Below are 21,885 nucleotides of genomic sequence, written 5' to 3' on the forward strand. Positions count from 1 at the left end.
CTGTGCAATGACAATAAAGTTGAATCTAATCTAATATAGAGGCTCATCAGTTATGCTGCAGGAGCTGGATAGTGAAGTCAAGATCTAGATTTGGACTGTTGTACCCGGCTACGGTGTCCCAGCTCAGAGAGGTTCTTTAGAGATCTGTTCTTCCTGATCTTTGAAAATGCCACTATGTTGGTTTTAACCTCAATCATGTAGGTACTTTAAAGTCTTATTTTTTGTCTAATATTAGAGATAACTCTCCTGTGATTGATTGTTTGGTTGCCTCTGTGTTACAGAGCCGGTGAGCGTGGAACAGTGTGTGTGTGTGTGTGTGTGTGTGTGTGTGTGTGTGTGTGTGTGTGTGTGTGTGTGTGTGTGTGTGTGTGTGTGTGTGTGTGTGTAGCACCAGGCTCTTGTGATCACAGCCTCTTGAGTATTGCAGAATAACTGTCTCTTTGTTGCACTTTAATACCCTCCATGACCGTGACTGTGTGCGACTCTCGAACGTTTGATACCTGCTCCGTAGCAACCATTTAAAGGGGGTGGCTGGCCTTGGCGACCAAGTAGCCCTGTGCATGGACTCGTGCCCACCCCCCCACCCCACCAAGCCCGGGGCTCAATCTGCAGGCTGGGTCTGGTAATCCCCCAGCCTTACCCCAGGGGGCCTTCTTATTGGACCAGGGCTTTCCCCACAGGGCACCTTATTGGGTGAGAGCTTTCTCATTGCCAGGGTCTCATGACTAAGCCCAGGCCAATGGGGAGTCAGTGATGAGGCTGAGTTGGTGTCTGTGTGAGTAGTGACCCCTCATTTTCACCTTACCACTAAAACCAAGGAGCTTAGCACATGTCAAACAAAAAGGAACGCATTCAAGCCAAAGGGATACGAGCCTGTTCATTCATTACTAAATAATGATGTCTCCAACGCAGCACGAGCACTCGGACTGAAGAGAGATCATCAATTCATAACATTACTCTCTGAAGTCCTTCAAAAAACACGAGGACAATGTGATGCTGCTCTGAATTTTTTTTCCCAAATACATACAAACCCCTAAATGTGAAAGAAAATAAAGCTTCCATAAAAAGGACCTGACATCTGCACAGGGATCTTAAAGCCATAATAGGACTTTGCGATGAGCGGGTGCACAGAGCTAAACAGCAGGGACTCTCAAATTGGTAGGTCACAAGCTTTATGGGCCGTGTGATTACAGGATGCCGGCATGAGCATGTCATCTGTAAGAAAGAGTGGATCTGTCAGAGCGGCGGAACAGCGCTCTGATCTGAGCATCCTTTCTCCTGGCTGTCTGCCTCCAGTATGTTCTCTACCTGGAGCTGTCACATGGCTGATCCTCAGAGGGGAAGTACTCAGAACACAATGTTACTCACTGTTACACTCACTGTTACTGACTGTTACACTCACTGTTACTGACTGTTGCACTCACTGTTACTCACTGTTACACTCACTGTTACTGACTGTTACACTCACTGTTACTGACTGTTACACTCACTGTTACTGACTGTTACACTCAGTGTTACACTCACTGTTACTGACTGTTACACTCACTGTTACTCACTGTTACACTCACTGTTACTCACTGTTACACTCACTGTTACACTCACTGTTACTGACTGTTACACTCAGTGTTACACTCACTGTTACTCACTGTTACACTCAGTGTTACACTCACTGTTACTGACTGTTACACTCACTGTTACTCACTGTTACACTCACTGTTACTCAGTGTTACACTCACTGTTACTCACTGTTACACTCACTGTTACACTCACTGTTACTGACTGTTACACTCACTGTTACTCAGTGTTACACTCACTGTTACTCACTGTTACACTCAGTGTTACACTGACTGTTACACTCACTGTTACTGACTGTTACACTCAGTGTTACAATCACTGTTACTCACTGTTACACTCACTGTTACACTCACTGTTACTAACTGTTACACTCAGTGTTACACTCACTGTTACACTGACTGTTACACTCACTGTTACACTCACTGTTACTGACTGTTACACTCACTGTTACACTCACTGTTACTGACTGTTACACTCACTGTTACTCACTGTTACACTCACTGTTACTCACTGTTACACTCACTGTTACTCACTGTTACACTCACTGTTACACTTACTGTTACTGACTGTTACACTCACTGTTACTCAGTGTTACACTCACTGTTACTCACTGTTACACTCAGTGTTACACTGACTGTTACACTCACTGTTACACTCAGTGTTACACTCACTGTTACTCACTGTTACACTCACTGTTACTGACTGTTACACTCAGTGTTACACTCACTGTTACACTGACTGTTACAATCACTGTTACACTCACTGTTACTGACTGTTACACTCAGTGTTATACTCACTGTTGCACTCACTGTTACACTCACTGTTGCACTCACTGTTACTGACTGTTACACTCAGTGTTACACTCACTGTTACACTGACTGTTACACTCACTGTTACACTCACTGTTACTGACTGTTACACTCAGTGTTACACTCAGTGTTACACTCACTGTTACACTCACTGTTACTCACTGTTACTGACTGTTACACTCAGTGTTACACTGACTGTTACACTCACTGTTACTGACTGTTACACTCAGTGTTACACTGACTGTTACACTCACTGTTACTGACTGTTACACTCAGTGTTACACTCACTGTTACACTCACTGTTACTGACTGTTACACTCACTGTTACACTCACTGTTGCACTCACTGTTACACTCACTGTTACACTCACTGTTACACTCACTGTTGCACTCACTGTTGCACTCACTGTTACTCACTGTTACACTCACTGTTGCACTCACTGTTGCACTCACTGTTGCACTCACTGTTACACTCACTGTTACTGACTGTTACACTCACTGTTACTGACTGTTACACTCACTGTTACACTCACTGTTGCACTCACTGTTACACTCACTGTTACACTCACTGTTACTGACTGTTACACTCACTGTTACTGACTGTTGCACTCACTGTTACACTCACTGTTGCACTCACTGTTACACTCACTGTTACTGACTGTTACACTCACTGTTACTGACTGTTGCACTCACTGTTACACTCACTGTTGCACTCACTGTTACTCACTGTTGCACTCACTGTTACTGACTGTTACACTCACTGTTACTGACTGTTACACTCACTGTTACACTCACTGTTGCACTCACTGTTACACTCACTGTTACTGACTGTTACACTGATAATGTTTTTAAAGAAATGTTTTAATCTGATGTTCAAAGAACCTTTTTAGGATGTTTATTATTTCAAATAATGTTCCTATAAGGTTTAAGGTTAACTAAGACATAACGTTTTAACTGCAACATTCAGAGGATGTTTTCAGGATGTTATTGAGGCCTGAGATGACATAACATTTTTTATAAAACGTTCCTTTAATGTGATATGTTAACAAAGGTGGAACGTTTTGCCTGCAACATTCTGAGGATGTTTTTTGGACGTTGTTCACGTACACACAGTACAGATGTTCTTTATAAAACATTCCCTCAATGTTACATGATAACAAAAGAAGAACATTTTCAAAGCAACATTCGGATAACGTTTTCAGGAGGTTATTCTTTTTTTTATAAAATGTTCCTTGGATGCCAAATATTAACACGGTCATGGTCAACGTCAGATTTATTTGTAGAGCGCTTTAAAAAAAAAAAACTTGTTGCATTTGTTTGAAAAGGATGGGTTTTTTTTTCTTTTGAAAAAAACAAACAAGCACGTAATTCATGATAAGCTGTAAGCAGATGTTGCATGTTTACGGTGGCATGTGTTCCCAGCTAGAAGTGTTTGCTTTTAAAAACATTCTGACAATGTTACCATTCATTGTTCTAGGAATGTTTTTAGCGGGAAGTTGTAGTTTGGCTCCCAGAATATTCTTCTGAAAGGTGGGATAACGTTCTTTAAAAATATTCTTGAAATGTTTGGTGATAACCTTCTTAAGATGTTTTTGATAACCTTCTTAAGATGTTTTTGATAACCTTCTTAAGATGTTTTTGATAACATTGTCAGAACATTATGCTACTGTTCTTAAAATGTTTTCAGCAGGACGTTTTATTTTGGTTCCCAGAATGTTCTTCTGAAAGGTAGGATAACGTTCTCTAAAAACATTCTTAACATTTTTGGTGATAACTTTCTTAAGATGTATGAGCGCATTGAGACAATGAGTAGGACGTATAAAAACGAATTTATGCATGCCAATATTCACTCACATGCACTTATAATCACACTAAGGTATGTAGGCCCACAGTATTCATAATATCATTTGTGTAAAATATCCAAAATTAATCACACTTTTTTCTGACTACAAAGGTTGTGTCTCGTATGTAGGCTCTAACTGTTAGATAAGCTATCTGTCCGTGTGTGGTTTGTGAGGGCTGCGTATAAACAGTGTCAGCTGTTTATGCATATTGGATACAAATCGTTATTGCGCCCGTTAGATTTGAGACCGACAGACATATAGAGGAACGGACCGACTGTCACTGCCCGTCCCTGAAACCCCTGTTAGTGTTTGTATGTGTTTGTTTCTACTGTGTGTCTCTCTCTCTGCCTGCTGGTCTGCTCGACACGGCTGGGAGCAACCTCCAATCAACCACACCTGCAACCTGCTCATCAGCCACACTATGAAAGCCTGCAGCCTGCACTCATTCCCTGCCGGATTGTTGCCGTGAACGGATTGTTGCCGTGAACGGTTTGTTGGGTGCCGCTCCAGCTTTTAACCAGCATATTCTTTGACAACTTTGCCTGCTTTTGCCTCACACTCATTTGTATGTCTCTCCCAGGAGGAATCCAAGGCCTTCCACACTCCCAAGACCAGCCACGCCTCTCTACCCACCCTGGAACAACTGTTTCCCACTGCCGCCATAACCAACCTCCACTCCCAGCTCCCCTTTTCTAATAAACAAATGTCTGATTCTGGGTCCCCTCCAGTACATGTGACACTAACAGTGACTTGTACTAGCTGCTGGTCGCATCTATAAAAAAAAAAAAAAGACTTCTGATAAATCGGAACGATAAAGCACGTTATCCTATTCTAAAATAATAACATTCTGGCAACATAAACAAATCTAACTTGTAGCTGAAAACGTTTTAAGAATAGTAGGGCATAATGTTCTAACAATGTTATCAAAAACATTTAAAAATGGTTATTACCAAGCATTTTAAGAATGTTTTTAGAGAACGTCCCTTCTCAGAATGTTTTTAGAACCAAAAATGTCTAGCTGGGTCACTGTTACACTCACTGTTACACTCACTGTTACACTCACTGTTACACTCACTGTTACATGCAGTGGAAGTGCTGCATGTGGACTATTCTAGAAGTAGGGCTGTATTCCTTATGTAGCTAATTTCCCAGGTTAAAGCTCAGTTCATTTACAGTTGTCATTGTAAGATGTAAATATGTCTGTAATGCTCCATCTGTTTTAAAGGCCTCTAAACCAAATGTTGACATGAATAAAATAAAAAAAAGCTGTCCATTGAGACGGGTGTAGCATATTCCTGGTGACTGAAATAGAGCATCAGTTCTCAGGGTGCAGTTGTTATTCTGGTTTCGTCCTCAAATCTTATAAAAAGATAAAAACTAACATGTTAGTCTTTCCCTCAGCTCCAAAATACTATAACATCTCATATTATATAGTTTGATTTTCTTTTAAAGACTCAGTCAATCATAATCATACAAACAAGGAGAGGAAACAACCAATTGGTCGGGACCTTTTTTCCGCAGAGGATGAATCCACATTGAGGATTTGAGGCAGTCCACAGACTCCACACTGACACACTGTTAAGGATAAATTAAACTTTATTATCACTCAGGACTTTTGGTCACAGTGTTGCCCGTCATGTGTAGCAGTCGCAGGAACATAGAGCGCAGTTAATGGGGTCTCTGAGAGGAAGTGTGAAGCAGAAGCAGCAGAGCAGTCGGCTGAAACAGGAAAGAACTCCCACTGACTGATATAGTCAAAGTCACTTAACTACTTTAACAAACTTTTATTAGATATACAATGAGCAGTGGTTGAAAGTAGTTAAGTAGATGTTCTAAAGTACTGTACTGTAATTTGTACAATTTTGAGATACTTGTACTTTACTTGAGTATTTCCATTGTTTGCTACTTTGTATTTCTACTCCACTGCTGCTCAGAGGTAAATGGTGTACTTTTCCTCCACTACATGTATTTAATACCTTTAGTTACTTTACAGATGTGGATGAATGATGTGAAATATAACCAAGTGTTAAATCAGACTTTAGTTCCACCTGGAGTAAATCCACCAGCTACCCTGCAGTATACAAAGTCATTCAAACTAGCTGCACCTTTACCAGCTTTGAGAACACTTTCATGATCAATCATTATAAAACATATCATATATATTATTCTGAAATGGACCAATCTGCACAACGACTACTTTCACTGTCGCTACTTTAACTATATTTTGATGAGAATACTTTTCTACTTTTACTTGAGTAACATTTTGAATGCAGGACTTTTACTTGTAACAGAGTATTCCTACACTCTGGTACTTCTACTTTTTCTCAAGTACCAGATCTGAGTACTCCTCCCACCTCTGAAAATTACTGATATTTCTTATATTCTCATGCCCCTAGAGCCTGATTAAGCTCTGGTTCTTCCTGTTTCCACCTCAGCGGAGCCGGCTCTAAGCACCGAAAACCGGTTCTTAGCCGGCCCCACTCAACCGGCCGGCAAGAACCAATACTTCACGCTTACGTCGGAGGCAGGGGGTGGGATTAACCTGATCAACAACAACAAAATGCCGCAAATTCTGTTCAGCAACACACACAACTACGAACCAGGATGGATGCCAGTAAATGTAAGCAGCAGTGGACCGCTGAAGAGACAAATTACCTCCTCGGGCTTTGGTCAACGCAAGAGGTACAGAGGAAGTTGGACGGTACAGAGGAAGTTGGACGGCACAACGCGGCCTAAAGCTATTTTCCAGTAGCTGCAGTGGGAGTTGGCCAACTCCCGCTGGATACCACCGGACTCTGGAGCAAATAAGCAACAAGCTAAAAAAATCAAGATAGACTACCGGGATCATTGTTGTTGTTGTCGATATGAGGGATTTTCGCGCAGTGTGGGTGTCATAAGAAGGCACGTAAACGTTTACGTGATGACGCAGCTTCACTCGAGCTCCACTCGGGCTCTGAGCGGTGGAAACACAAGTGGTGCTATAGAGAAGAACCGGTTCAGCACCAGAAAAGCAAAAGAACGGTTCTTGAACCGGATCCGGTTTGGTGGAAAAGGGGCATTAGAGACACAGAGCTTTTAATTCTGGGTTAAAAAGGCTAAAGATGTGACTAGCTGCTGTTTAAAAATCGTATGGACATCCCATATACCTAATTCACACCAACGCAACTCCGGTTCCAGCTCCGTGCTAGAGATTTTCAGGTTCAGAACCGGTTCTTCGGTTTAGCTCCGGCTCTTTTCACACCGCCCAGAGTCCGACTGGTGCTGCGTCATTGCGTCATTGCGTCATTGCGTCATCGTTTGCGTCATGACATAACCGTTTGCGTGCCTGCTTCATAAAGCCAAACCGCGCGGAAACCCCTCACAGCTCACACCGACAACAACAACAATGGCCGATTGTGTTGAAGCACTACTCATTTTGGTTTTGCTCTGTCGAAACAAAATGGAAGTAATGGGACGACTTTACTACCAACTTTACAGTCGTTACATGCTACATTAAAAACTTCTTTACAATCGTAATCATCAACTTCAACGACGATTTCGATTCCCCTTGCCCCCGCCTCGACGTAAGCGTGATGTATGCGGTGCTTTTGCTCTAGCCAGAAACATTTTTGGTGCTTGAAACGAACCGAATTAAGAGGCTGATCCGCTGTGGTGTGAACAGGAAAACCCGGTGCTTTTCAAGCTCCAGCTCCGAACCGGCCCTGAAACACCGTTGGTGTGAATGAGGTAATAGTATCAGGGTCATGGTCAGGAGTATGTACTACACCCACACCTTCCTCACAGGTGGGGCTCACTTTCACCTTCACAAAAAGTGATAAAGACAATACATTGTTGATTATTTTGTATTTCCCCTCCACACAGACTTAGATTTAGCAATATTACAGTTTCCCCGCCAAATCCCAGTGACTTTACCGATAATTAGTTATAGGTAGGGCTGCACATAACTGGTGCGCATGCGCACCCCCCGCCAAAAAAGGAGCACCGGATCATTTGAAAAAAAGCGCATTTGCGCTCCAACATTGAGAGAGAGAGAGAAAATAGAGATGAGAGAGAGAGAGAGAGAGAGAGAGAGAGAGAGAGAGAGAGAGAGAGAGAGAGAGAGAGAGAGAGAAGAGAAAAGAGAGAAGAGAGAGATAGAGAAGAGAGAGAGAGATATTTTGCGAGTTGCATAAGAACTGGTAAGATAGCAGGGTTTCCCACATAGACTTTAATTAGGCGGGCCGCCCAGGTATATTAACGGCTGCCAAAGTATAATTCGCAAGCTATTTAGGTTTAATTTTTTTAATCCGTCCGCGAGCACGACGGCATCTGCGATCCCTCGCTCTACCCCTCGCTATCGCGTGAAGGGTCTGCTTTATGCGCTCCGCACAGTAACCCTGCTGCGTGCTCACTAGCGCACCTCCCCCCGTTCATAAAGTCAAGTACCCCTCAAAAGGTCCGGTTTATTTCATTTTAAGGATGTGCACCAAGCAACATCTCCAGGTGCTCCTTTGAGAACCAGGGCATACAAGTTATGTGCACCCCTAGTTATAGGACCTTAATAACCATAGGCACACTAAACATTACTAATACTCCCATGCCTACTAAATGGAACAAGACGCAGAAGTCAGATACCACCTTAATAGACACATCATGAAGCAGTTTATACTGAGAAGTTGCACTTGTTCATGTTGGATGTAATCACACAGTAACCAGAAGAGAAACACCCTACAGAGAGACTACTCGTGACTAATGAGAGCACCCTATAAAACGATTGTAAAATGTAAATCACAGAATCATTTGCAGTTTGGACCGCAGTGTAAGCTGTGTAGGTCGGGGGGGGGGGGGGCTTACTGATTGTTATGAAGGGGCTGCAGGCTGTGTGACATGCAGAGTCTAAGTCCTGATTTAAGCCTGTCTGCTCTCACTGCAGGAGTCAGGTTGGCTTTAGGGGCCACACACACACAGGTTGTGAAAGGATTCATTAATGAATTGACAATGTAGAAAAAAAGAAATAGAAGAAGCTAGGGGCATTAACCTTTAGTGTGGGGGCAGCCAAAGAAAAGCAGTGTGTGTGTTTGTGTGACACAAGAGGCTGGAGGCTGAGCTCTGACTGGGAAACAGGCCCTCTCGTCAAAAGCCTCAGACAGGTAGAGAAAAGAAGCCCTGCTGAGGTTTTTACTGGTAAAACAAACACACACACCTCTGCAGCCGGCAGCGGGAGTGTGAGTGCAGAGTGGGCTGATCAACAAGGACCACCTTCAAATGTCACATACATACGTGCACTGGAAAGACAATACTGCTGCAATTTGTATAACAGAGTGTCCAGCCCTGCGCAGACATTTCACTCAGTTCTTTCAGTGTGAGGAATGTGAGGAATCCTAGCCTGGCTATTTGATTGTCCCTTTTTTAAGGAACAGAGGGGAGTGAGGGTCCGAGTCCGTCTCTTTGATGCTTCCCCCTCTGTGTTTAGCCATGAGCCAAGACACTGGGAAAAGTTGGGGTGCTGCTCCAATGGCGCTGCCCTGTGGGACCCCCCTCTATATGGCTGATCATAGGACCTCTTTGTGCTGCCAAGATGAAAAAATACAGAATTAATTGCAACAGAAGCAAAGAGAAAGTGTTGGAATGAAATGTGCCAACCAGAGACGAAATGCTGGTGCAAGTGTAGAATAAAGACGGTTAGAGTAAATACTAATGAACAATGTCCAAACGTTTCCAATAGAAATTTGACGAAACAATACTATGAAAATAATAGACATTTTGATAAGAAAGCTAATATTATAATAATTTCAACAAAAGAAAAATGACAAAAATGTATTGTTGTTTATTACACGGCTTAGTTGAATACTGATTGGTCAATTCAGAACATGTGACACGTTGTTAATACAGTTGTTGTACAGACCACTGTCAAGGACTATAATGACCGTTGCTAAGAAAGAGAAAGGAAAAGAGGTTACAAGACAGAGCACTGGACGTCAGATAAATCACCAGAAGAAGACAGACAGCTCAATATCTTGCACAGGATCTGCTTAATGTATCATGTAGTAAATATGCTCCAAGACAGACTTGACCTTATCCTGACTTATTTTCCCTCTCAAGACTACAAAAAAAACCTCTTACAAACTTATCTCTATCAGCTTTAGTAGGGTTTGAGGAGATTGTGAAAACTATAATAGCATTTATCTGTGAATGTTTAAAAGGAGCTAAGGCAGCAGTTGTCGTTAAAACATGTACTCTAATTGGTCTTTATTTTGAAAATCTTATTTTTAGCTTGTTAATGTCTCTGTATAATACATGAACACTATAACTCAAGATGTGCTAGCAATATATACCCCCATACCAGTACAGTATTTATTCTAATATTCAGTTTTAACGTATTTTATTTTACATGTAGTTAAACTTACTTATTTCTGCATTTACTTGCACCATTGTCTCTATATCAGTCGGACACTTGTTGGATGTCAATCATTGCTCCTAAAATGTGATTAAACACTTCCAGTTTGCAGCAGGAATTAATTAAGAAGTGCAATGCCTCCTGGATAATGTTTTAATAATAATTGTATAATGACACGAGTCATTCTAACATTTTGACCCCAAATCAGTCAAATATTCAAATGCCCTCAAGCTTCATTTCAAATATTAGCCATCGTATTTGTTTGTAGCTTTTCGTGATCGAAATAAATCTCTGTGACTTTTCTGGGTCCGCTTCAACTTTTAATTAGTCCGTATACCTGAGCACCTGTATCCCAGGACAGCACACCCTGCCCCCCCCCCTCACATTTCCACACCATTCGGGAGGAAGCAGCTTTTTGTGTCGTGTTTCTCTGTTGTAATTGGCCCAGGTAAAGCTGGGTATTACAGCAGCCTTGGAGGGGATGTATCAGGTTTAAGCCTTGCTTTTCAGACGCAGGAATTTTCAGAGGCCCCTCATTTTGAACTGCTCCTTGCTCATAATAGTCCTATAGAGACCTGGGGACACACTGTTGCTGCCTCCATGCACTGATGCAGTAACACTGTACATGGCAACAGAAGCCATGTGGGACTATTAACCTGGTAAATTATAGACATTACAGTGCGTTTACCCATAACGCACTGGGCTAAGCAGAACTGGGGCACTCAATCTCACTTTACTGAAGACAAATGAATTAGTGCCAGGTATTTGATTAAGTATTATGAGCACTCACCCCCATTTGAATTGCTTTAATACTTTTTATTCGTTGACATAGTTCATTAACAGATGTACTTTGCTCAGAATACAAACTCGTGTTTTTTTACATAAAGTTTACGTAAGACACAACAAAAAAACTAAAAACAAAAACAAGTTGATGATCGTGTTGCTTTTAATCATACAAAGCCAGATTAAATTAAAGAACGACTTCTCCAACCTTGTACTTTTTTCGGGACATGGGACTCGACTCTGACTCGCACACTGATTGACGCAGACTCGACTCGGACTCGTGAATTCTCGCGCACAATGACACTGACTCGTGAACTTTTAGCCCACGATGACTGACTGGTACATTTTTCACCCACGATGACTCAGACTTGACTTGTAAATTGACGCTCCGACTTGGACTCGAGCAAGTTTTGTCTCGAGTCAGATGTACTCTGTCCTGGCGTGTGCACCTGCTTTGTTTGTTTGTAGCCTTTATTTAACCAGGTGAAAGCCCCTTGAGATCAAAAGATCTCTTTTTCAAGGGTGACCTGCAGGACATTAGTTACACATGTAACATAAAAACAACAGAACAACAATAAGGATGACATACAACATAATGTACAGGGTACAGTTTACAAACTCTATTTACAGAGACAGGTACCATGAGTATCAAACAGCATGTCACCCAGCTGAGTTTTAAAATGATGCAGGGGAACCAAAGTGCTCAGTTTGAAACATGTTTGCAGACTGTTCCAATTTAGTGGAGCTGCACAACTCAAAGCTTTCTTCCCTAAGACAGTCCTAGCACTTGGCACATTTAATAAAACAACATCATGAGATCTCAGGCAATAAGTACTTTCAATTCGTCGAGAGATCAGAGAGCAGATATAAAAAGGTAGTTTACCCAACATGGCTTTGTAAATGAACATGTACCAATGACTGAGCCTCCGTACAGTTAGTGAAGGCAGACCTGCCTTGGCATACAGGGTACAGTGATGAGTAAGTGCTTTACAGTTAGTAACAAATCTCAGGGCACTGTGATAGGCGGCATCTAACTTTTCCAGGCAATGGGCAGGTGCATTCATATAGATCAAATCACCATAGTCCAGCACAGGTCAAAAGGTCACAGAGCCTTTTCCTGGCTTCAAAAGAGAAACAGGACTTGTTTCTGAAAAAGAAACCTAGTCTAACCCTCAGCTTTTTAAGCAGATTAATGACCTGAAGTTTAAAAGTAAGACAATCATCAAGCCAGATACCTAGGTATTTATAACAGGTAACCACTTCAAGTACTTGTCCTTACATAGTAACAATATCCAAAGCAGTGTCTGTAGTCTTTTTAGCTTTAGAAAAGAGCATTACCTTGGTTTTATCAACATTTAAAAGAAGCTTAAGCTCAGAGAGCTGAGTCTGAATAATGTTAAAAACAGCCTGTAATTTAACACCAGCCTCCTTAATGGAGGGACCTGCACAGTACATCACGGTATCATCCGCATAGAAATGTAAAGTAGCTTCATCCACATTTTGACCTAAACTGTTGATATATATGGAGAATAAAAGTGGACCTAAAACAGAACCTTGAGGAACACTATTAGCAATGTTTAACCACTCAGAAGACAGCCAATCAAAGTGAACACATTGGGACCTTTCAGAGAGGTAGTTCACAAACCAACCCACATATGCCTATACTGAGTAGCCTCTGCTTTAAGATGCGATGATCAACGGTAGGGATGTAACGATATACCGAATATCGCGGTATCGTGGTAAATAAACGTGCCAATACCGTCGTGAGACTGACAAAATGTACCGCGATTTTTTTTTAAAGAATTTTTTTTTTAAAAAACACTTTTTTTTTGTTTTAAACCTTTATTTAACCAGCTGGTCCCATTGAGACCATCGATCTCTTTTTCAAGAGAGACCTGTCCAACATGGCAGCAAGTAGGTTACAACATGAACATAAAACAACAGAACACAAAAGGACATCGTATTTACAGGGCTACATTTACACACCTAGAGACATTGACAAGTACCAACAGTATATTTATATCTCGCCCTGTCAATAAGCCTCGCCTTCTTGGCAAAAACTGTATTGTTTTTGAAGTGATGGAGAGACAATGCACAGTTTGACCCACTGCTGTCACCCATGGCCAAAGCATATCTCTCCGTCCCACTGAGGTGGCGTTAGACTTTTTCGCTGTCCGTCATTTTGACAGACAGGATCGTAAAATGTCCGTCATAATCCCTTATTACCCGTCGGGTCTGAACAGTTCACAAGAGAGCACGCTCGTGAACTGTCAACGGGGGGGGGGGGGGGGGCGGTGTTATGCCGTGTGTGCATGCACCTCGCGGGAGCGCACACAGCGTAAAGCAAAACCTCCCAGACATGTGTTGATCTGTAGGCAAAGTACGGTTTGGAAACTATATCATTTCCTTTTGGAGGGCATAACACGGCATAACACCAGAGCCTCGCTGCGGGGAAACGTTGGTGCTGTTCCGAGTTTGTTCTAATCTGTCAAAATGACAGACTGCTTTCAGATTTTTCCGTCATTGATAAATAAAATATTCGGTTAACGCGACCACTGCTGTCCCAGCAACATCAGTACCAAGCGAGAGAGTTCTTTCCAGAGCAGCGGATATTGTAAATGCCCAAACATCCCAGCTTATAAATACCTGGAAATGTGGACATTCTCATATTCCTAAAAACCTGTCTGATGATGCTGAGTGAGTGACTAGTGAGTTTGAGTTGAGTTACTTGAAAAACTAAAGTGAAACTTGATTTATTTTATTGCAGGGTCTGATTATTAAATGTCCTTGTTTATTTGTGAGATGCAGTGGCACAAAGAAAATGCCTACTTTGTTTGGTAGTACTATAGGTACAAAAACACTGGTTTTCTTGTTCCAGTCTGTTACTGTCACTTTGTTTACACTTTAAAATACTGCTATCCTACTAAAATGCTGTACAAATCAGATTTATTATTTAATAAATAAACATTTTCCAAGTAAAAAAATGTTTTATTGAAAAAAAAAATGGAATTTTTGTTTTCTTTATTATTCAATATCGCGATAAATACCGTACCGTGGACTTGTTATCGCGATATTATCGTACCGTGAGTTTTTGGTATCGTTACATCCCTAATCAACGGTGTCAAACGCTTTGGAAAGGTCAATAAATAGAGCTGCACAACTCTGCTTATTATCTAAAATACTCGTAATGTCATTCACCACTTTCATTGTGGCAGTGATGGTGCTATGTTGCTTTCTGAAGCCTGACTGATGTTTAGACAGAATATCATTTTTACATAAAAACTCCTTTACCTGTTCACTCACTAGGCGTTCGAGCACCTTCGCCAGAACTGACAATTTAGAGATTGGCCTATAGTTATTTAAAATAGTTGCCTCCCCTCCTTTTAGCAAAGGCAAGACATAAGCTGACTTCCATACTTTTGGAATTGCATTTGTGCTGAGGGAGAGGTTAAAAAGAGTAGTAAGAGGAAGAGCAATAAAATCTGCAGCTATCTTTCAAAAGAAAGGTTCTACGTTGTCCGGGCCAGCCGGTTTCTTAGGATCTAGCTTAGATAAGGCTTCATGAACAACATTAACAGTAAAAGGAGTCAAACTGAAAGGGTTTTCCAGACCACATTGTTCAGAGTCACGGATTGGGGTGTTCACAGAAGCAGAGTTAGAAACAGAATCAAACAGAGAGCCACAGGACACAAAATGCTTATTAAAGCAATTTAGCATAGTAGCCCTGTCCAATATAGTGCCAGATGCTGTGGTAAGGCACGGAGGTAGCTCATTACGAATCTCACCGGTGGATATTGATTTTATGGCTTTCCAACATTTCCTAGGATTATTTAGGTTTTCTGTGGTAACTGACAAATAGTACTTCGACTTAGCACTTTTGACATGTGAAGTGAAGCTATTCCTTAGATGCCTAAAACGCAGCCACTCTACCTCTGAGCCTGATTGCCTAGCCTTTGCCCAGGCCTTGTTTCTCTCATGCAGGAGACTAGACAGTTCAGCAGAAAACCAAGGATTGTCTCGTCCCTTTACTCTAAATTTACGCAGGGGTGCATGTCTATCAATGATCTCCATAAAACCAAGACAAAAATAAGACCATGCGGTTTCTACATCAGCACACAGATCGATTTTCCCCAATCAAACCCAAACAGATCATGAACAAAACCCTGCTTCACAAAATGTTGTATGTCTCTCTTAATAATAATACAAGGTTTAACCTTTTGAACCTTAGTGTCCCTAATTGTGGCTACAACACAGTGATCACTCAGATCATTCGCAAATACTCCCACAGATAAGTATTTATAGGGAGCATTAGTTAAAATGAGATCAATTAGGGAGGATTTATTTGGGGACTTAATGTTAGGGCGAGTAGGACTGTCAACAATCTGAGTAACATTCAAAGAGATACAAAGGTTTTTAAAATCCTCTGACACTGCAGTTAACCAGTCCCAGTTAAAATCTCCAAGTAGCACTATTTCCTTGTAGTCTAGTTGTGATAAAAGATTTGCTAGTGAAGACAAGGAGTCCTTGCCAGCTGAGGGGGGTCTGTAACAGCCCACCACCATGACCTGTTGACCCTTTGCCACTTCTATATTTAAGGCTAAAAATTGGAATTGCTTACTGATAGATTTGGAAACTAATGTGGTTACACTGAACTTATTGTTAACATAAATGGCAACGCCACCACCTTTATTAGGCCGGTCGGAACGATACACATTATAACCATTTAAGGCAATGTCAGAGGCCAAAATAGATTTGTTTAGCCATGTTTCTGATAAAACAATGACGTCAGCGTCAGTCAAGCTCACCCAAATGCGGACAAAATCTAGTTTACCTAACAGACTGCGCACATTCAAGTAGATGAAACCCAACCCAGACCTAGCTTTAAAATCAGCAGGAGTAGCGATCTGACTACTACTACTGGGCGGACCAGGGTTAGGTTTTACATTTCCTGACAGTAATAACAACAACACAAACAGGCATCTTTTCCTCTTAAACGACACACATATATTGTCATCTACTTTAGAAACACCGAAAAAGTCTGCGAGAGTGTGATTGAGCTTAAGAAGCAGTCCTGAAGAACCATCATCGCAGGAAAACAAAAAAGACTAACATATTTTGTCGAGCAGATTGTCTGTGACAAGACAACCGGTAATTGTTTGTGTAACACATCCGAACCTTTGCAGGGGATGCCCACTGTGGGTGGCAGAACAGACCTGAATCCAGTAGATTTCTCAGAAAGACTAGAGATCTTCTCATAGTCCAAAACAGTTAACAGGCACAGCAGAATCCCGATATGGGCAATTTTCCCAGACCAGCACACAGTATCCGCGATGTTCCTGGAGCAAAATCAGCACAGCAGCAAAGGACAGGCGAAAGCAGCAGTGTGGAAGCGCTCCGGTCCCTCCGTGGTATCCCCGGGGTGAAAGCAGGCCTCTGCAACAGCAGAACCAGGACAGGTGGAAAGCAGGCCCCAGCCGTGGTAAAATCCTCCTCCGCACAGCAGCACACGCCCGGTGGAAGCAGGCCAAGCCCGAAGCGTGGATCCACTCCGTCTCTCCGCGACGACTCCGGGGTAAAAACCTCTCCAGTACAGCCGTACTCTACAGGTGGGAACAGGCCTCCGTAGTTCGCAGGCAGCAACAGGTGGAGCCGCTCCGTCTCTTCGCGACGAGCAGGCCTTCGTAGATCGCAGATCGCAGGCAGCAACAGGTGGAGCCGCTCCGTCTCTTCGCGATGAGCAGGCCTCCGTAGATCGCAGATCGCAAGTAGCAACAGGTGGAGCCGCACCGTCTCTTCGCGACGAGCAGGCCTCCGTAGATCCTAGAACGCAAGTAGCAACAGGTGGAGCCGCTCCGTCTATTTGCGATGAGCAGGCCTCTGTAGATCGCAGATCGCAGGCAGCAACAGGTGGAGCCGCTCCGTCTCTTCGCAACGTCTCCGGGGAAAAAACACCTCAGTACAGCCGTACTCGACAGGTGGGAGTAGGCCTCCGCAGATCGCAGACAACTAAAACTACTACTTGTATAAGCAGGGATGGCTAAATGTTTGTAAGCAGGAGAGCTAGATGCTAACAGATGCCAGATGCTAACAGGTAGTGCGAGCCTGTAGAAATTGCGACCTGCGAGGCGAGTTCACGTACTGGGCCCGGCTATTCCAGTCTAGAGATGTCCAGAGACACACCCTGCATCGTGCTGTATGCTTTCACACATTCTGCTTCCACATTGGAAAAGAGCAGCGCAAAATGCTCGTTATGTGGAAACAATATTGAAGAGAAGGCTCCGTAACACATTACTCTAAGGATCGAGTTCAGACATTTTGACAGTTGTCTTGAACACTATCATCAGAGTAACGTGATCTAATCAATAAATAAAGATTCAGCCGATAACACAAAAGCCAATGTCAGATACCTGTATTTGCCTAACTGAATTAGTTTAAAGAGAGAAAACACTTTGACTAAAAGGTGACTAAAATGTAATGATTTTTCATCGACTAAAACTGGACTAAAACGTTTTGAGTTGTCGTCGACTAAAACTAGACTAAAACTATGAAGGATAAAAAGGACTCAAATGTGACTAAAACTAATAAGCATTTTCGTCTTAGATAAATCAAAAACAGCTGCCAAAATGAACACTGAGCCACTGCCGGTTGCTGGTTTGATTATACACTGAACAAAAATATAAACGCAACACTTTTGTTTTTGCTGCCATTTTTCATGAGATGAACTCAAAGATCTAAAACATTTTCTATATACACAAAATAACCATTTATCTCAAATATTGTTCACAAATCTGAAAAAATCTGTGATAGTGAGCACTTCTCCTTTGCCGAGATAATCCATCCCACCTCACAGGTGTGGCATATCAAGATGCTGATTAGACAGCATGATTATTGCACAGGTGTGCCTTAGGCTGGCCACAATAAAAGGCCACTCTAAAATGTTCAGTTTTATCACACAGCACAATGCCACAGATGTCGCAAGTTTTGAGGGAGCGTGCAATTGGCATGCTGACAGCAGGAATATCCACCAGAGCTGTTGCCCGTGAATTGAATGTTCATTTCTCTACCATAAGCCGTCTCCAAAGGCATTTCAGAGAATTTGGCAGTACATCCAACCGGCCTCACAACCGCAGACCACATGTAACCACACCAGCCCAGGACCTCCACATCCAGCATGTTCACCTCCAAGATCGTCTGAGACCAGCCACTCGGACAGCTGCTGCAACAATCGGTTTGCATAACCAAAGAATTTCTGCACAAACTGTCAGAAACCGTCTCAGGGAAGCTCATCTGCATGCTCGTCGTCCTCATCGGGGTCTCGACCTGACTCCGGTTCGTCGTCGTAACCGACTTGAGTGGGCAAATGCTCACATTCGATGGCGTCTGGTACGTTGGAGAGGTGTTCTCTTCACGGATGAATCCCGGTTTTCACTGTTCAGGGCAGATGGCAGACAGCGTGTGTGGCGTTGTGTGGGTGAGCGGTTTTCTGATGTCAATGTTGTGAATCGAGTGGCCCATGGTGGTGGTGGGGTTATGGTATGGGCAGGTGTATGTTATGGACGACGAACACAGGTGCATTTTATTGATGGCATTGTGAATGCCCAGAGATACCGTGACGAGATCCTGAGGCCCATTGTTGTGCCATTCATCCACGACCATCACCTCATGTTGCAGCATGATAATGCACGGCCCCATGTTGCAAGGATCTGTACACAATTCCTGGAGGCTGAAAACATCCCAGTTCTTGCATGGCCAGCATACTCACCGGACATGTCACCCATTGAGCATGTTTGGGATGCTCTGGATCGGCGTATACGACAGCGTGTTCCAGTTCCTGCCAATATCCAGCAACTTGGCACAGCCATTGAAGAGGAGTGGACCAACATTCCACAGGCCACAATCAACAACCTGATCAACTCTATGCCAAGGAGATGTGTTGCACTGCGTGAGGCAAATGGTGGTCACACCAGATACTGACTGGTTTTCGGACCCCCCCAGACCCCCCCAATAAAGCAAAACTGCACGTTTCACAGTGGCCTTTTATTGTGGCCAGCCTAAGGCACACCTGTGCAATAATCATGCTGTCTAATCAGCATCTTGATATGCCACACCTGTGAGGTGGGATGGATTATCTCGGCAAAGGAGAAGTGCTCACTATCACAGATTTTTTCAGATTTGTGAACAATATTTGAGAGAAATGGTTATTTTGTGTATATAGAAAATGTTTTAGATCTTTGAGTTCATCTCATGAAAAATGGGAGCAAAAACAAAAGTGTTGCGTTTATATTTTTGTTCAGTGTAGCTCACTGACACCTTAAATCTTATACATTTTTCGTACATTGGGAGTTTCGTGAAACTTTTTAATATAGTGTGTATTATTTTACTTTTTCTATGACGCTCATTTGTATGAAACCCATTCCCTGTTATCCAAATATTTCTGCTTCTACACTTTCTTCTTACACATTAAAGCCAGCATAGCAGTTCAGCGTCAGCTTTTCAGCATAAAGCAAGGAATTGCATTCTCTAGTTATTTTAGCAGTGCACAGGACTTACCGTTCAACATCCCAGACGCGAAGAGGCGACGTGTTCTCACAGCATGCGGTGCCTGTTACAAAGGATCTGCACACAGACGAGCGACACACACAGACCATGATTAGTGTCATCAAAACCACTTCAACAGATCAACTCAACTCAGGAAAAAGTGTTGATGCCACCTGTGATGGAAACTTCTGAAGCAATGCAGACAGGACTCAGAGAGACAAGAGAGAGCTGGAATTTTGATGGCAAACATTGATGGTTTATTTGGAGCTTCAGCCGGAGAATTCACAAGACATGTCGTGTGCCATGAGGTGACACAGCTGCTGCCAAACTATTCTGAAGATATCTGACCCAGTCCCATGTATTTAGCTGGTTCTGAGAGAATAATCAACATGCTGCATACCAAGATAAAACAGGCAAAGCACTATAACCTCTATCTGCTGTAGCCAACAGGCAGGGACAGGGAGACAAAACACTGAGAGCACAACAGCCCAAGGTTGCAGGTGCTCATTGTACAAACTGATGAACTGGGTCAAAGTTATGGGCCCAGGAAAATATTTCCCCAACACCACCAAAGTCGTCACACATGGCAAAACTCGAAACATTTGATATCATTTAATGATCCTAAAAAATCGTGCAGATTTCCTCTGCTATATTGAAAAAAAGGACAACTAAAGAGACCACTGCAACAGCAATAAGTCTGATGGCCCAGCAAACAGAGAAACATTTTTTATTTTCCAGGTCGTCATTGTGAGTCCATGGTGGATCTTTGTTTGTCCATCTGCTCTATGAACATGAGCTCAAGACATGGCTACGCCTGCTCCTTTGTTCCCCTAAGTTCCTTTAATGTCTCTCTTTTTCTGGTATCAGAAGAGGACAATCCTTTCTCCTCTTTTATGCTAGCTTCTATTCATTTCTCAGTTAAAACAGGCTTTAGTGTTATGCTACACTTTCGTTTTAATTGCATTCCATGTGAACACTGAAAGGTTTACACTGGAAACCTTTCAGTGTTTAAATAAAGAGTGACATGAGAAATACAAACATTTATTTTGGCAGAGAAAACCATTAAAACAAGGGACATTCTCCATATTTGTAGATATATTTCTATTAGTAGATTGGCTACGGGACGTAGCATGTCAACTCTTGTTAATAACATGGCATGTGTTCCCCTATTTGATCTATTTCAATAATCTTTCTTCTCATGGTAAAGTTATTCATTTGTATAGATATACTGAGCGACTTCAGAAGATAATTAAAGTACACCGGTGGCTGACATTACTACCTCAATGGTTTCCTTTCTTTTGTTGTTATAAAATGTCTACGTCCACGTTGCTGGTAATTTAGTCAGAGGGACCTTACATTTTCCCCTTTAGTTTTGGGGATGTATTATTTATTTATTACTCATTACCCACTTGACTTAAGGAGTGGGCCCTAGTCACACACACACAACACACACACACACACACACACAAAGTCACACACACACACACACACACACACACACACACACACACACACACACACACACACACACACACACACACACACACACACACACACACACACACACACACACACACACACACACACACACACACACACACACACACACACACACACACACACACACACACACACACACACACACACACACACACACACACACACACACACACACACACACACACACACACACACACACACACACACACACACACTTTCCCAGCAGAAGAACACAGTGGTGATCCTTTGATTGGAGTGGCAGGTTGGAATTAGCAGCTAGGTATGCACAGTGAATACCAGGCCTGTGGAGAGGGGGGGGGGGGCAGAGAAAGGAGAGGGAGGAGCGCTGTGGGAGCGGGCTGACAGGGTGTGTCTGGCTGTTAGAAGCTATGTAGAGGGCGGGTGGTGACCAGGGGTGCTGGTGGTGGGGGGGCTTCTGTTGGGCCGGGCCAGTCTCATGG

General features: G+C 42.7%; 1 protein-coding gene across 3 annotated transcripts in view; it reads right to left on the reverse strand.

The window, feature by feature from the left end:
- Nucleotides 1-21,885, reverse strand: part of fbxw4 (F-box and WD repeat domain containing 4) — a 116,623-nt gene that overhangs the window by 25,953 nt on the left and 68,785 nt on the right. For 2 of the 3 annotated variants that reach the window (XM_034195889.1, XM_034195877.1), the window contains exon 6: nucleotides 19,937-20,002. The exons of the other annotated variant lie outside the window; for it this stretch is intronic. In XM_034195889.1, coding sequence (XP_034051780.1) covers nucleotides 19,937-20,002 — 66 coding nt within the window. The remainder of the gene's footprint in view (nucleotides 1-19,936; nucleotides 20,003-21,885) is intronic. 3 annotated transcript variants of the gene reach the window in all.

Source organism: Gymnodraco acuticeps, unplaced genomic scaffold (genome assembly GCF_902827175.1).
Source record: "Gymnodraco acuticeps unplaced genomic scaffold, fGymAcu1.1, whole genome shotgun sequence".
Lineage (NCBI taxonomy): Eukaryota > Metazoa > Chordata > Actinopteri > Perciformes > Bathydraconidae > Gymnodraco > Gymnodraco acuticeps.